The sequence below is a fragment of the Exophiala spinifera genome (genome assembly GCF_000836115.1).
Source record: "Exophiala spinifera strain CBS 89968 unplaced genomic scaffold supercont1.5, whole genome shotgun sequence".
Lineage (NCBI taxonomy): Eukaryota > Fungi > Ascomycota > Eurotiomycetes > Chaetothyriales > Herpotrichiellaceae > Exophiala > Exophiala spinifera.
The window spans coordinates 3,429,556-3,445,625 of NW_015622517.1; the positions used below are offsets into that span (position 1 = coordinate 3,429,556).

General features: G+C 57.0%; 6 protein-coding genes across 6 annotated transcripts; 4 read left to right on the forward strand and 2 right to left on the reverse strand.

Moving 5' to 3' along the window:
• Positions 1-1,637: 1,637 nt before the first annotated feature.
• Positions 1,638-3,095, forward strand: PV08_07810 (uncharacterized protein; the record flags this gene model as incomplete). The annotated part of the gene is made up of 1 exon (XM_016382137.1): positions 1,638-3,095. One exon carries the CDS (start codon positions 1,638-1,640, stop codon positions 3,093-3,095), a length of 1,458 nt encoding a protein of 485 aa, XP_016235239.1.
• Positions 3,096-5,385: 2,290 nt separating this feature from the next.
• PV08_07811 (uncharacterized protein) lies at positions 5,386-6,885 on the forward strand (the record flags this gene model as incomplete). Its single annotated transcript, XM_016382138.1, has 1 exon — positions 5,386-6,885. One exon carries the CDS (start codon positions 5,386-5,388, stop codon positions 6,883-6,885), a length of 1,500 nt encoding a protein of 499 aa, XP_016235240.1.
• Positions 6,886-7,512: 627 nt separating this feature from the next.
• On the reverse strand, positions 7,513-8,807 carry PV08_07812 (uncharacterized protein; the record flags this gene model as incomplete). Its single annotated transcript, XM_016382139.1, has 3 exons — positions 7,513-8,056; positions 8,118-8,704; positions 8,757-8,807. The coding sequence occupies 3 exons, from the start codon at positions 8,805-8,807 to the stop codon at positions 7,513-7,515; spliced, it is 1,182 nt and encodes a 393-aa protein (XP_016235241.1).
• A 433-nt stretch (positions 8,808-9,240) lies between these two features.
• PV08_07813 (uncharacterized protein) lies at positions 9,241-10,033 on the forward strand (the record flags this gene model as incomplete). Its single annotated transcript, XM_016382140.1, has 4 exons — positions 9,241-9,289; positions 9,341-9,372; positions 9,487-9,831; positions 9,881-10,033. 4 exons carry the CDS (start codon positions 9,241-9,243, stop codon positions 10,031-10,033), a joined length of 579 nt encoding a protein of 192 aa, XP_016235242.1.
• A 681-nt stretch (positions 10,034-10,714) lies between these two features.
• On the reverse strand, positions 10,715-11,896 carry PV08_07814 (uncharacterized protein; the record flags this gene model as incomplete). The annotated part of the gene is made up of 1 exon (XM_016382141.1): positions 10,715-11,896. One exon carries the CDS (start codon positions 11,894-11,896, stop codon positions 10,715-10,717), a length of 1,182 nt encoding a protein of 393 aa, XP_016235243.1.
• A 1,246-nt stretch (positions 11,897-13,142) lies between these two features.
• On the forward strand, positions 13,143-14,404 carry PV08_07815 (uncharacterized protein; the record flags this gene model as incomplete). The annotated part of the gene is made up of 4 exons (XM_016382142.1): positions 13,143-13,293; positions 13,350-13,727; positions 13,763-13,852; positions 13,926-14,404. 4 exons carry the CDS (start codon positions 13,143-13,145, stop codon positions 14,402-14,404), a joined length of 1,098 nt encoding a protein of 365 aa, XP_016235244.1.
• Positions 14,405-16,070: the final 1,666 nt, after the last annotated feature.

The window sequence follows — 16,070 nt, forward strand, 5'->3', positions numbered from 1 at the left end:
AGGGTGTCGGTACTACGCTCGTGCGCGATCGTTCAGGTCTGTGCTGCGCTGACGGGCTGTCGTCTGGAACATCATGCTGGTCTATCCAGGCTGTCGGTACTGTGCTCGTGCGCGATCGTTCAGGTCTGTGCTGCGCTGACGGGCTGTCTTCTGGAACATCGATCGGAACGTGGGAGCCGCGTGTGTCTGCCACGTTTATCCCTCAGTGCTATGGGCAAGTCGGCAGGTAAGGCCGATGAACCATCGCCATGGACCGTGGTCAATGCTGTTGCCTTCCCCGGATCGCCATCCTGACATTTTCGTCATCAGATCGTGACAGTGTCGCTATCCCGAGACCCGACGAGATACACCCGAATGTTGGTCCGTCCACGATCAAAGCCTGGACTACCGTAACCTCTCCTCCATCGCACCATCTTTGGAATAAGGACATGGACAGTAGATTTTCTTTTGCCATGCATGCCCCAGCCAGTTCCCACGATTGTCAAGTCGGTGTATCCGAGACATTAATTCCCAATTCAACGCCCCCAGCGGCACGCAGGCGCTGTACATACAATTTCAGAACGCCTCGTACGGGTCAACAGCAGGCTGAACCCGTGCCTGCATCACGCCTCAAGTGTCACCCGTCATTACTATTGTCCACCGGCGGTAACGAGTAGGCTCGGCCGGGGGGGCTCTGATTCTGCTCTGACGTTGTGCAGCCGGTAGCTGGGCCAGCCCCGGTGCTCTAGACCTGACGTGTATCGTAGACTGTTGGGCTGGGGTCCCTGGTCTGTGAGAGACTGAGAAGTTGGGAACTCGGTGGTGCGCATGGCACCCCCTTAGCTTTGCAGCTAGTGATCTAACCTTATCAAGGCCCCGGTCGTGTGGACCCACCAGGGTGTACAATCCCGGCCCGTGGCCTTGGTGGGCCGTATTAAATTACTAATGTGCAACAATGCCGTATACTGTACGTTCTGATACCCGGCTAGATACAGGGCCAGCGAAAACCTTGATCCCTCTAGCTGGCGCCCCTGAAAATCCAGCCCTGAGAGCAAATTATCCTTTTGCCGCCACCCCGGTCGATATTGTCCGGATTGATGTGCGGCGGGCCTCTGCTAGCACCCTGCCGAGATAGATGCTTTGTACAATACCTGACGGGGATGGGGGTCTACTAGAAACGCACGGCACATGTGCTACATGGACATGCACGCAGCCTTGGAAGAAAATCCGCCGCTGCTTCTGGTCTGCTGCTCGCCCTGTGCCGGCATGCTTCTTATTAGTATTATTGCAAGTTCGTGACTAGTCACGGCCCAGTACGAGCACGAGGCAGAGAGGGTGAAAACACGTCCAAAGACCTTCTAGCCCCCGACTGCCAACTGGCCACGACCTTCTCAGCTTTTGGCTTTCTTCGATAGGGTTCAGCCCGCCCTGTTATTTCCACCTGCTGTTCCTTAGCGCGCGGTCGTCAGACTTCGCCTTTACTGTTTGAGCTGTGAGCTCAAGTTCATTTCACACTACTGATCCGTCCATCATCTCCGATCTTATTTTTTTCTGAACATCGACGACGTCTTTGACTTCTTTGACAACGACTTTTTGTCCTCTTCTTGGTTTTGGCGAGTGATGCACGTTGGTGCCGTTCAGCCCGACGACTTGCAACCATGTTGATCCGAGCACCAATCAAGCTGATCCTGCTCGTTGTGCCGTTCCTGGTGTTTGGGCTGTTCGTCAACAACAGATACAGCAGCAGCAGCAGCAGTAGCAGCAGCTTGCGGAAGGCCGCGGCGTCTCGGCTCAATGGCTTCTCGAAGAGCGAGAAGGTCGCGGGGGTGACGCGAGAGGCACAGCAAGAATTTTTGGCGGGAAGCAAGGACATCGGGCACCTCCCGGTACCGCCGCCGGTACTGATCGACGTCGACGACGATGGACGGGCGGTGGTGGACTACTCACAGTATAACGAGGTTTTCAGCGTGTCGACTGCCAACGGCGACGCAATCCGGGTTCACTTTGGCGGCGTCCACGCCTACAACCCGAGCATCATCCCTCACCCGACCAAGCACGACCTCTGGATCGTGATCGCCCAGCAGGCGATGGCGGAAAAGGGCGAACCCATCATCGAGCTGGCGTGCAACGCCGGATTCCTGGGCGACGTGCTGACATGCGCCGAGTCCCCCGTCCCCGTCCCCCTTAAGCGGCGCCGGGGTCCGCGGTGCAAGACGCCGCACGACTTCAACGCGGGCCTGCGGGCGGTTGACGCGCGCGTCGTCCACGGGCCCTCGGCGCCGTACATCCTCTGGGGATCACCTTCGAGCAAGACGTGCTTCGGCGTCTGGATCCAGGACCTGCGTATGCTCCTCGAGGACTATACCATCGAGTCGGCCATCGCCAGCCTGTTCCGCGAGCCGACCGAGCTTTCGCGCCCGGCTTCGCAGGAGCACCGGGAGCAGGAAAAGAACTTCTTTCTGTTCTGGGATCTCGACAACCGCATGTACGTGCACCACGATATCACGCCCAACCGGACGTTCGGCGTGCTGCAGATGGACGGCACCATCGGCGAGGACCTGGCGCCCAAGACCGCCGAGGCCGACAACTTGTGCATGGACCGCTACATGCCGGTGACGAGCAGCGACAACGAGTTCGTCCGCCAGGCCAGCAACTCGCTGTCCATCACGCTGTGCAAGCGCGAAGACCCCGGCTGCAAACCCGGCCCCGACAACACCTTCGTCATGCACATCGTCCACTTCAAGTACGACTACGGTGGACACCCGATCTACGAGCCCTACGTCGTGCTTTTCCAGCAACAAGCCCCCTTTGCCCTGCACTCGATCGCCAAGAAGCCGCTCTGGATCCACGGCCGCGACGCCTTCACCGTCTACAGCGGCGCCCTGGGTTGGGACAACAAAATCTACCCGTGGCGCCACTCGGAGAGCTTCTACGTCTCGAGCATCAGCTGGAAGACCCACGGCCAGAAATACCACGGATACCTTGACGACGAGCTGTTTATCAACTTGGGCGTCGAGAACACGAGACCCTCGACCATCGACGTCGTCGCCGAGGATGTTCTACGAGACCTGGGATCTTGTGCCGATATCGCCCCAGCAACTCAGACTGAGATTTGAAGCATGTCGTCGGCGCGTCGGCGGGGCGATGTACGATTTCTCGTTTTGGGCGGCAGATTTATCACATAGACGGGACACATTCTACGACGTCTCGTCCTCTTACCGGGAGACGAACTGCTCCCTATGAATGTTTCCTTTTATTTTTTTTATCTTCTTTTTTGGGGTGCACTTGTCACGGCGTTCCTATCCAACGGATGCACACACACACACACTGCCGGATTGGGAAAGGCAGAATGAGGAGTTTTTGTTGTTGATAGAATAATTCTAGACGGTTCACTTTCACATGCGCATGATGTCTACAACTTGGACGATCTGAAGTCGCACAACCGGGGGAGGGGGGACTCAAGGGTGGTCAAACAATGAAGAAAAAATTTCTCTGTCTCATAGATTTCTCGCTTGCCATGCTGCCTCCCTGACTGGTCCTCTGTGCCTTTTAAACCGTCTCATCTTGCACCCTGTACCATTGCAATTCCAGCACGTCCAGGACATGGGTGAGGCGTAGAGTGAAGACCGGTCTTGATCATTACACGGATGAGAGCGTGCCCTTGCTGAACGAACCAATCCGCCACAGTACCCTTAGGTAATGGTCATCAGCGGCACCCGTAAATAGATCCTTAAGGCTGTACGCCCCAAAGGAAAGGTCCTTTCCCGGCTCACTGGTGCCCATGTACCCGATTCTTATCGATAGTACGGATGCAATTTCCATCGACAACTCACTCAACTAGTCATGTCTCCGAGGACTAACTCATAACATTAATCGTTACAAGGACTGCAGATCCTTGCAAGCTCGGCCACGTGGAAAATGGCGACAAGACAATTGTCTCAACGACCTGACAACCAGTCAACGACAGTCTAACGGTCAAAAACTAGGGCCGCCGACCTGTTGCAACTGGGGTCTTTCCCGTCACCAGTACGGAGTACGTAAGGGGGACATCAATACGGAGCACATCGAGCTGAATCGTGCTCCTCCTGTCAGAGCCCATGTGGCAGAGCGTGGTCCAAGCACACATGCTTGACATTATTCTGTCAATTAACTGCCCACGTTAAATCTGGTCTGTTGCTGAAACCCCCACGAGCTCCAAGCTGGCCTCTTTGGAACATCTCGGCCAGGGGGGAAACGTATTCGGAATCCTGGTCGTTGAAAACATCCAACTTCCCATCCTCAAAAAGGAAAAGCCGGCTTCTCAGATCATGATCTGGACCCCGGTCGACAAAAGATTTTGTGAGCTGAACTCAAGAGGGGCAGTCTGTACTAGGAATGAAGGGGGGGGATGGGGGGAGGGGGCGAAAGTGCAATCTCTCTGGTGGGCGAGATTACCGCGACGCAATTCAGCTATCGAATATGGGACCAGGCGATCAAGGTACCCCTTGTGCAATCTGCCCTATGGACCTAGTGTGTGTGAAGAGGCGTACGCGAAGGAGCAGCTGGCAGTGGGCAATCCAAGACTGCCGGTTGAATGCAGGCAAGATTGCAGGGGACCAGCAGGGTGGGGGTCAGACACACACCAGGATTGTTGACTCGGCCCATTTACGGAGTACAAGCATTTGTACAATACAGATAGTCTGATATTCCGCTCATGAGGCTAATCAAGCGAGGATGATTACCCAACGGATCGTATGGAGTTCTCGTCTGCAAGTTAATATACTAATTACCCAGCTAACATATATAGTCCGGTGGTGCATGTACTGGTGGAGAGACTCACATCAAGTAGTTAACACACTAGTCCTTTTTCGGCCCGGATGGGTCTCCTGTGTCTTCCACCTCCTGTACTGTACTGCTTCGTACCGTCATGCAGAAGTACCTTACCATTACCGATGGCGATACGGTCGACGAGACGATAACGATACAATACAGAGATGCCGTGACCGACTGAGACCTCAAATCGATAATGTGGTCGCACTCTCAGCCTCGGGCGCTTTCAGAATCCCAGGGGGTCCTGAGAGAGTGTGCAGGCGTGCCTTTTGTTGGCCGTCCAAGGGTGTCGAAAGCCGACGCCGACCCCGAAGACGGAGGATCCCCGTGGGCTGAAGGTTTCAATTCACGGGACCGTCGTCCACCCGTGCTGTTTGCAGCGTCGGAGCGACCCTTGATGTTTTCTCATCGCCAAGTCGAGTTCGGTTTGAAAGAGAACTAATAAAAAAAAGTCACATTGCAAAACGCTGTGTGCTTCACGCTCGGTACGCGAGGGTCGTTACTCTCCAACCCCACGACTGTCGAGCGTCGAGACTCGAAAACTAGCATCCGAAAATACCTTGGTCGGCTACCGCACAGTCTCGCATCCCTGAAACTATGAGCGTCAACACACCGGAGCTGTCCGCTGTGTCACAGCACGACCACCTCCTGGAGGAAGCGCTGCCTGCACTGGACGAAAAGGCTTCTTTCAGCGGCGCTGGCAACTTCGTCACAAGGATCGTACGGAGAGGCGGCCAGGTCTTGTCGACACTATGGCACGGGAAGCCGAAGAAGACGCTGCATCGAACGGCCTACCTTGACGGCGTGAGGGGGTTTGCTGCTCTCCTGGTCTATATCCTCCATCATCAGGTCTGGGGTCACCATGCCATGGGCGGCATGTTCATCCTGGAGAACGCCTTTGGCTACGAGGACAGGTACTACTTCGCGAGCCTCCCCTTCTTCCGCACCTTCTTTTCCGGCGGCCACCTGGCCGTCGCCGTCTTCTTCGTCATCTCGGGCTACGCGCTGTCGACAAAGTCCCTCGCCGCCATCCACCACGGCGACACGACCCGGCTTGCCGACCTGCTGAGCTCGGCCCTCTTTCGACGATGGTTTCGACTCTACCTCCCGTGTGCCGTCGTCACCTTTGCCTGGATGACCTCGTGGCACCTCTTTGGCCTGCGCTCCTTCTCCCCCGGGGCCATGCAACCGGAGGAGACTTATCTCGCCGACGTCCGGCGGTGGTACGACGAACTACAGTGGTTCAGCTTCGCCTTCCGCGAATACCAATCCAACAAGTACAACGACCATCTCTGGTCGATCCCGCACGAGTTCAGGGGCTCGATCGCCGTCTTCACCTGTCTCCTGGCGCTCTCCAAGTGCAGGAGGAACGCCCGGCTCTTCTGCGAGACGGTCCTGGTGGTGTATTTCTTGTTCGTCGTGGATGCCTGGTACTGCGCCCTCTTCATCGCGGGCATGCTTTTCTGCGACCTGGACCTTCTGGCCGTCGACGGCGATCTGCCCGCCCCGCTCGCGGCCCTGGAGCCACACAAGTCCTACATCTTCTACCTCCTCCTCGCCGTCGGCCTCTACGTCGGCAACGTGCCCACCGTGGCCATGGAGCTCGAGCACATCAGGGAGTCGCCCGGCTGGTACTATCTGTCCTTCCTGAAACCGCGGGTGTCGTTCGACCCTCGCTTCTACTTCCAGTCCCTGGGCGCCATCTGCATCATCCCCGCCATCCCTCGCATACCCAGGCTCCGGGCCTTTTTCGAAACGAGCTTTTGTCAGTATCTGGGTCGCGTGTCGTTCGCCCTGTACTTGGTCCACGGCCCGATCCTGTGGTGTTTCGGCGACCGCATCTACGCCGCCACCGGACGGGTCCGTGACGAATCCGCGGAACTCGTGCCCAACTGGGTCAACCTGTGCCCCTTTCCCAGCTGGGGCCCGTTTGGTCTGGAGATCAACTTCCTCATGGCCCACGTGGTGTTGCTGTCCGTCACGCTCTGGACGGCGCAGATCGTCACCAAGGTGGTCGACGAGCCCAGTGTCAGGCTGGCATCGAGGCTGTTCCAGAGCTTGGGCGAGAAGCAGAATCCTCCCATCAGGCGAGTTTGAGGGGGGGGCTGAGGTCGACTCCACGGCCCTGTCCAGGCGACGATCGGGGGAGAACATCTTGAGCTAAAATGTATGCAACAGCTACTGGGTAATCCTTCATAGGTCATGCAATCGTCACCCACCAGATCTATAGAGTACGGCCTTATTATTACACTGTGATGTGCGGCGCGGCGCCCGGGTGCAGGGTCCATTAGCCACGCTGTGCTTCAGGGTAGTTCATGAATCGCAGTTTCACTGGTCGTAGCGTAGTTCCCTTGCAGCGTGACCACCCTGCCCGACTCAGACAAGACTTACCACCGTCACTAGTTAACGAACGCTACCACCAGTTGAAGGCGTTGGTGGCGGTGTGCGTGGACAAGACGGTCGACACCCACCGCTCGCAGCGACGTATCGCTGCACGATGTCGAACTGTCGAGGCGTGGGCTCTTGCGCGTCGTGCTGCCACCATCGAACTCGACAATGGGACACCCGCGGCAGGACTGCATTGCTGGCGAGACGTCCGGCTCTTGGTCATTATGTGGACTACGCGTGTGGACTGCTTGTGCACTGCTGGAAAAAGGCGAGGAAAATACGACCTGATGGCACCGGCTTTCCATGCTTCTTGGGTATTTTGTCTAGGCTAACCATCTACTCCGTCTCCATCAAATCCTCGTCCTCTCTCTTTGTCACCATGCTCTTGACGCCCTCGACAAAAGCTTTGACAGCTTCGGCGCCGCCCAGTGGCACCCCGCCTCGTCTCATGTAGCCACCGTGAGCAACAGGGATGTTCAAGGCTTCACTAATACTAGGCAGACCACCGTCCTTCAAGGCAATGGTGAGGCTGGCCAAGCTTTGAGTGAACTGAGGAGACCGTAAAACTCGCCGCAAAATGTCCTTTTTCTGACCCAGGCTAAGGGCCTGTTCCGCCGCTTCCACCGACGTGTGATCTGTGTTCAGGGCCGACGCATCGTCCGCCTGCTGTGCCAAGGTCACCAATGCTGGGGGAAGATACTGAAGTAACCGGTCAACAGTGTCGCTGTCTGCGGAGTCTATCCACGGTATAGTCGACGCTGGGGTCAATAAATCGGGCAGCGTTGTGAACACGGGATTGGCAGGTTGAGACGCGGCACCAATTGCCCCGGACCTCCGCGCAAACTGCTGAATGATGCTCTGCATTTCCCTTTCGGCAGCCCTGCGCAAAAGGTCAGATCCGTCGGGGATGATTTCCACCAGCACTCGTGTGTATTACCTACGCTCGTCCGCCGTCGGCACCGCCCTCTCTGGACTCTTCGCCCTCCTCGCGAAAGTCGCCACCCGTCGCACCTGGGCCCGCACCAGGACCGCTCTGAGACGGTCTTCGGTTGACGTCGTGATTCGTACCCTCCACGTCTTCCATCGGCTCGTCGTCGTCGTCATCCGGCCCGCGCTGGTCTCCTGGTAGCTCTGCCATCTGCTGTTGAACGTCGACGTCTTCTCCTTGCAAAAGATTGTCCACAATCTGACCCAACTTGAGATCTCGAGCACTGAACCAGGCAGGATCACCCTGAGGATGTTGGCTGCGGGACTGAAGCCAGAACAGGTATCTCTGCGAGCTCGAGGAGAACTTGAGGACGTATATTCTACCGTTCGTCACTTGTCTGGACGTGTCCGGTGTCTCTGAGCTCTTGGGGTGGTACGGGGTGAAGGTGCCGTCGGTGGGAAGCATCAAAAGGTCCAGCTCCGGGCTGTCCAAGGGTGCGGTCCGTGGCCGCCAGCACAAGTGCAGCAGCTCATCTTCGGCGTAGAGGTAGAGATAGCCGGGTGTCGGGAGGGGTTTTACTCTGGCCGGCGTCGAGCCAGACTGGACAGAGGTCAGTGTGTGCCTCTCTCAGATCGGAAGTCACCACACTCACCTGAAGCTCACAGAGCCCGGCCTTGAAGGTGATGATGGGCTGTATCGACATGAGGAAAGCAGAGAGCTAGACGCGTTACAAGAAGCAAAGAAAATGCTGGCTGTGGAAGAAGGTGTAGTCGCGGTGTTAAACGGGTCTTGGAGGTCGTTCGCTGTGAGAAAGGTGTGAGGAGGTCGTCAAACTGTCATTGCGTAAGGCGGTTCAAAGGTACAACTTCAACAACCGCTTGCTCGCGTCTACGCAACTGGACAGGAAGCCTGCGCTGAGCGGAGCCCAAATTCACCGCCAGGGTCACGTGGACCGCACTTTTCGGAAAACCTGCCCCAGGCTGGGCGATCGCACCTGCCAAGCCTGTGGACATTTTGGGTGCGCACCATCAATTCGCATGAACACCTTCGCAGGACCGACGACCAACAACATCTCCTGCGACCACCACCTTTTTGTCTCCCTAATATCGCCAAATCGCCCATCGCCCATCGCCATCATGAGCAGCACACAGGCAAACCCAGCTGTCCAGAAAGCGGCGAGGTGGTGTAAGTCCCGCCATACCCTGCCACCCCGACAGAGTTGCTAACCGCCTACAGATCCGGCCGACGATACGCCCCTGCGCAAGAAGGTGCGTTTTTCTCCCGATTGACAGCAGAAGTTCTGGTCGTCAAGACGACATTCTGCCGCCTCGAAACTCGGCGAGTGTGGACGATTTGGCTAACGTGAGGGGATTTCGAAACAGGCGAGGAAGACCCAGCATCCCACCAAGCTCCGTGCTTCTCTCAAGCCGGGCGCGGTCGTGATCGTCTTGGCTGGAAGATTTCGCGGAAAGCGAGCGGTGGTCCTCGGACACTCCAAGGACGCCGTCATCGTGACCGGTCCTTTCAAGATTAACGGTGTCCCCATCCGCCGAGTCAATGCCAGATACGTGATCGGAACCTCGACGACCGTCGACATCTCCAAGCTCGACAAGTCGGTACTGGAGAAGGTCACCAAACCCGAATACTTTGCCCGGGAAAAGAAGAGCAAGAAGGAGAAGGGCGAGGATGCCTTCATCAAGCAAGGCGAGAAGCCAGAGGTGGGCATTGTACGCTCCTTGCGAGTAGCAGCCGTGGAATACTGACACTCCTCTGCAGAAGAAACAACCTACGTCCGAGCGCGCTTCCGATCAGAAGGCCATCGACAAGCCCCTCCTCTCCGCAATCAAGAACGAGGAATTCCTGGCAAGCTACCTGCGATCCAGCTTCAGCCTGAGACACGGTCAACGACCACACGAGATGGTTTTCTAAGCCAGACACCCCGTCGTCCAGGGCAGGACGTTAAACGACGTTGATCTGGAGAGATACGGGAGGGAGACGTGGTAGAAAGGCGTTTGTTGTCTGCTTGCACGATGATATTCAAGCACCTGCTTCAAGTTTTAAAAAGGAAAAAAAACACCATGTGACAAGCCACTCCATGCGTGACCATGAAGAAGAAGAATTCCATGGCCCATGCCGATCTGAGCCGTCTGTGTGCACCAAGGTTCGAACCCCAAGTTTCTGATGGGTTCAATTCTGCAGACAGAGATGATGCTTCAGGTCAAAGTTTCAGAAATCTTCGAGCCTAGACTAAATGATAAGCGACATGAAATCTGCTTTTTTGGTCCCTATGGTGATCGAGTGATTCGTTTTCTGAGAACATTCTAGCAGCCGAATCACTACCTTTTGATATCATAAGCAAGTGTAGTTGGACAAGCAAGTGTAGTTGGACAAGCAAGTGGGATCGGGCAAACTCTAAAGAGGGGGTATCATGATTCTCAAAGGTGCTCGCTATACGTGACTATCCAAAGAAAAATCCAACGGTTCCGACTGACGTCGCCAATGCACGACGATAGCCTTCGAGATCGCACAGAACAACATCCCTTTTCCACTCGGATCGTCGGTTCTCACAGGTGCTCCAGATTTCGTCCAAGTCGTCCTGGCGGGGGCACTTCAACTGCTACTCCGTTGCCTGGTCCTCCTCCGCGGGCGCATGCTCTTTGCCTCCTCTATTTTCCCACTGACCTTGCGCGAGGCCTTGCGCTTCGCGCCCTCGACCCGGGCGGGCACGTCGTGCTTCTCGGCCTCCAGGGCGACGTCGTCGAGCACGTCCTGCCCCACGCTCGTGCCCATGAGCCAGTCGACGAGACCCCACGGGCCGTAGTTGCCCTGGCCGTCACACATGACGTGGGTGTCGGTGCGTCTGGCCATGCCGCCCAGGACGAAGTTTGTCGGCACGGTGCTGTAGCCGCTGTAGGCGAACGTCTCCTCGAGCGACACCATGGACACGTAGATGACGTAGGTGATGAGGTGGAAGCGGCACAGCAGCGCAGGGAGGTACGTCGGCAGGAAGGACCGCACCAGGTAGGCGAGCGGGTGGTCGTAGCTCCCGGAGAGCGGGAACGGGGTGTCGAGAGAGTGGTACCACCGGTTGTGCGCCTGCGCGAGGCCGTTGCGCGACTCGTGCAGCACGTACCGGTGCAGGACGTACGCGAAAACCTCGCGCAGGAGGTAGCCTTTGGCGAGGTCTTTGACGATGCCAAAGGGCAGCGGCAGCGTCGTCGTCACGCGCAACGCCGAGCGGACCAGCAGGACGCGCGTGAAGAGCACCTCGACCAGCGCCTGCACGCCGACGCCGAGGAGCGTGTTGAGAACCGACCACCCCAGGACGCGCAGCGTGCGCGCAGTGCGCTGGCCGCTGGCGTTCTTGAACGGGAGGGCCGCGTCGCCCAGGGCCTTGAAGCTCTCGGCGGCCGACGGGAGCAGGGCGTCAAAGAGCACGAAGAACGCCGACGGGAGGATGTAGAAGAGCGTCTTGACCGCCAGCGTCGCGACGAGCTCGACGCGCAGCGGCGGGTGCGACAGCACGAGCGTCGACCATGTGAGATAGAAGAACAGGAGGTTCAGCGACGTCGAGTACGACGAGAAGGTCGGGATGAGGAGGAAGCTCAGCATCGGCAGGCCGATGATGGCGTCCATCATCGTGCGCAGCGTCGTGTAGGTCGACCAGAAAGGCGAGGTCGCGTAGTTGTAGACGTTTGTGAAGAAGGACGGCGGCGGAGGGCATGCGAGCGCCGTGGGAAGACGGGACGACCATGAATGAGGGAGGTAGCAGGCTGGATTGTAGGGCGACATGGCGCCGCAGTTCGTTCAGACGTCACCGCAGTGCATGAGAGGGGACGGAGGTCTCGCTCGCTTCGCTTGATGGTAGAGGAGATGAGAAGCAATGATGCGGCATCGCAGGCTGGTCAAAGCCCAGACGAAGACCAAAAAGAGCCAGATGAGGTTGGGGGGGCCTGGCACTTTGCACCCGTTTGGGGTCTGGACGACGACGTCATTTGTATACACACAACAAGAATCGCAGCCCCGATTCCCGTTGCGGACGCGGAGGAGAAAATCTCATCGTGTGGTCATGTGATTTCAGAGCAGGTCAAGCCACACGCCTGCGCCACAGTCTCCTTGCGCCACCAGCGTCCAGTCGCCCTCCACATGTATCGTGATTTGTATCTCTGTGTCATCCAGTTCCCAAGTAGTGCACATGCTCGGTCTCAATTCGATGGGGAATTCATGGGGGTCAAACAACTCTCCCCACTCGCTTAGTCGTCTTGGTCCCTACAAGTGACTCTCATGTCCAATGTGAGCAGCAACCAAAGGCGACGAAAACGGACTGCTCAACCCATCTGTCGGCCTGGGAAAAAATTGATCCTAGACAGATGGGAAAAAGAGAATTCCAAAGCAGCTCAGCTACCGTCACATGCCAGGCCATACAATGTCTCGTTGCCCTTCTGTTGGGTCCAAAAAAGGGCCAGCTGGCACCGAACCATACTTGTGTGTAACAGTCAACCGTCAATGTGATACATTCGACGCCACTTGACAGGTGGGCGTCTGTCTCATGAGAAGCCAGCGCCGAAATTGTCCATCGACAACCGAAGCAGCAGCGCGGCTTCACGGCACCAGAAGTCCCGTTGCGTAGCTCTTTTCGTCTTTTCCATGTCCTGCCCTGGCCCCCCTGTCCAGGCCCTTTTTTCATGCGGGGTTCTGTATGCATCATGCAGGTCACCCAGCGCCCTTCTCGACGTCAGCTTCTCACGCTGTCGAGCAAAGAGGTGCTGTTCGCGGTCCAGCGAGTTGTGGGCGACGTCCCCAACCAGGAGAGTATCACTTCGAACCCCCCGCAGTCCATCGTGACCACTCGCTCACTCTTGCGCGCATTCTCCGCATTGACAGTCGGCCACAGAATACGCACCACGGGCTTCTGGAGCTCGTATATGAACGCATCACAGCCCTACTGGACATCTAGGATCTTGTCTCTGGTTGGGAGATTGCATCGTGTTCTGTTTCTCCCTTGCCCGGCATCTCCCTTTACATCGTCCTCGTCGTCATGTCTCAGGTCGACATTCCCATCAAGCAGACAGCGGCGCTCGTGCTGAAACAAGGTGGACCTGTTGTCTTTGACGATGACTATCCCGTCCCACGGCCCGGTACAGACGAGGTTCTGGTCAAGGTGCTATACACCGGTGTCTGTCAGAGTGGTAAGCACATCACACATCAAGCCCCCCAACACTGAGCCATGCCGATCACCCTGCAGACCTGCACACCAAAGCTGGGACGGCAACGGGTGCGGATGGCCAGCCCATCACGAACATCAAGCTCCCTCACGTCGGCGGACACGAAGGCGTGGGACGAGTCGTGGGATTTGGGCCCAACGTGTCCCCGAGGGACGACCTTCAACTCGGGACGTTGGTGGGCATACGCTTCGCATCGCGCGTGTGCCACCAATGCGAGTATTGCACCTCCGGGAGAGAGCAGCACTGCACAAACGCGACGAACCACCTCCATCACGAGGACGGCAGCTTCCAGCAGTACTGCGTCCTCGATACGAAATACCTGACCTTGTTGCCCCAGGACGTGGACCCCAAGGTCGTCGGGCCTACGCTATGTGCGGGTGTGACCGCATATAAGGCAAGTTTCTTCTACGCCGTCACAGATCCATCCTGACAGGAAGACATCAGGCTGTGGTGAACGCCCGGCTCAAGGAAGGAGAATGGCTGACGGTCATTGGCGCCGGCGGAGGTCTAGGCCATTTCGCAGGTATGGAGGCCGCCATCTCGCGCGCGTGTCACGCCACTTGTTTTTGCTGACGGAACAACAACAACAACAACAGTTCAGTACGGTCTTTGTCTTGGTGCAAAGGTGCTCGGCGTCGACGCCGGTGACGACAAGAGGCGGTTTGTGGAGGACCTGGGTGCTCGATTCCTCGATTTTAGCAAATGCAAGGATCTTGCGCAGGAAGTCCTGAAGATCACTGGAGGGGGTACGCACGCCACGGTCGTGACGAGCGGCCATCCTCGAGCCTTCCGACGATTGGCCGACATGACCAGGGTAGGTGGTTCGTTGTGTATGGTAGGGATTCCTCCGGGCGAGGTGCATCTAGACATCCCCATCGCCACCATCGTCATCAAGGGCTTGAGAATCCAGGGCAATCTGGTGGGCTCGTTGAAGGAAACGCTGGAAGCGGTCGAACTGGTGCGGGACGGCAAGGTTAAGCCTCGCGTGCAGATTCGTCCATTCAGAGAGCTGCCCGAGGTGTATCACATGCTTGAAAAGGGGGACATCCCCGGTCGGATCGTGTTGGAGGTGTAAGTAGACCTCGTCCCGCACGGGTGCCATAGGCAGAACCATGCTTGATTCGGCAAACCTACGCGCCTGTGTATGGGCTCTGTGTCTCTCGTTGTCGCCCGAGGGGCACATAATGCAAGGCCGCAGGAGGCCTGGGCCTCGTCTTTGCAGACAGTTCGCATACGGTTCGCCGCCAGACATGTGCCCGACCAGAGGCGGCCTGCAAGCCTCCGGCAAACTCCAATCCTGCTTGCACTCTCTAGCAAGCGTTCCGAACATTTTCCTAATTGCACTTGACAAACATGTCACTGGCACTGGATGGAGGCTGGATTGGGACTTTTGAAAACTGTCAAGGATCATCCCGGAACTCAACCAGGATACTTTCGGCTCGGCATTGCAAAGACTCCCCAGATATCCGCCTGCGATCGTTTGGTCCGCCAGCCAATGACTCCAGTGCTGTCTGCCAGCTGATGGACGTTCTGTGACACATACCTGGGGATGGCACGAAATCATGGACCAATCTCTCTCCGTCTGTGCATTTCCAGTGGTGTCGGTTTTCCCAGATCGTAGCCTCTTTGCCACTTTTGTGTCTTGCGTGGGACAGGCGCCTCACATCTTTGGTCGCATGCCAGACGCGATCGAGCACGGTGTTTAGCGAACGACCGAATGCAGATCCGAGCTGTAGTTGCCCATCCAAATAATCATGGACAAGCCGGACAAACCGGACAAGCCAGAGAAGCCAGGCCAGCGGACAATCTTGACTTCTGTGTCCAGCACACTTGACCGAACTACGCAGCAAACCGGGGTACCGTGAGCACCACCTGCATGCAGGCACTTTGTCTCGTCCGTCACGATTCGCTGGGCAGCTCGTATTCGCGAATTTGTCCTGCGGAGGTATGCAGTCGGTGGGACAAGGGTCACCAATTCGGATCTTTTGGCTTGTCAGGCTATCTCTGTTTTGACCATGGGCGAAGGCCCTCCCTCCATCCATGACACTGCGACATGCAAGCACTTTATTGACAAGTCCAATAATTCGTGCCTGCATTGCATTATCGATAATGAAGCTGCAAGTCAATCCCAGTTTGACACAAGGCTGTCGACCCAGAGAGAGGGACTCTGGAGCTTCTGAGCCTGATGGCCGTCTTCATGATGTGCTGCCCCCTCGGCCAAAACAGGTGGGAGCAAATCGAAAGCCTCGTGTACCTGCAGCGGGCTGTCAGGCCTAATCGATCAGGTATTGTATCCGCTCGTCTCGCGAACACAGAGCCCAGGTAGGGCACCGTAAGAGATCTCGGCTTGTGATGGTTCTAGTGCATTACTCCATTTCCTTGATCTGTGCTGCACCTCCCGCGCGTTGATCCAAAGAAGCATCCCTTGCCGTGAGATGGAGATGGAGCCATTCCTCGGGTTTCTGGCACCCCCGTTTGGCCTCGCTTCAGGAATCCAGAGACACTCTTTGGGACATGTCTGCTTGAGACTCCGGAGCCTGGCTGGCTCACTGCAAAAGTGGACCTGTCACCCGTGTTCACGAACCGCCTGCTGGACTGGCACATACCAAACGCCTTGCATTTACCAGGACAACGCGCCGCAAGCTCGATTCATAGATATGGACGGTCGATAGTCACCTACCCTTTGAGTTCTCAACCCACGCTCGACCGTCCTCGCCATTGATTATCCTGAACAAGAGAGA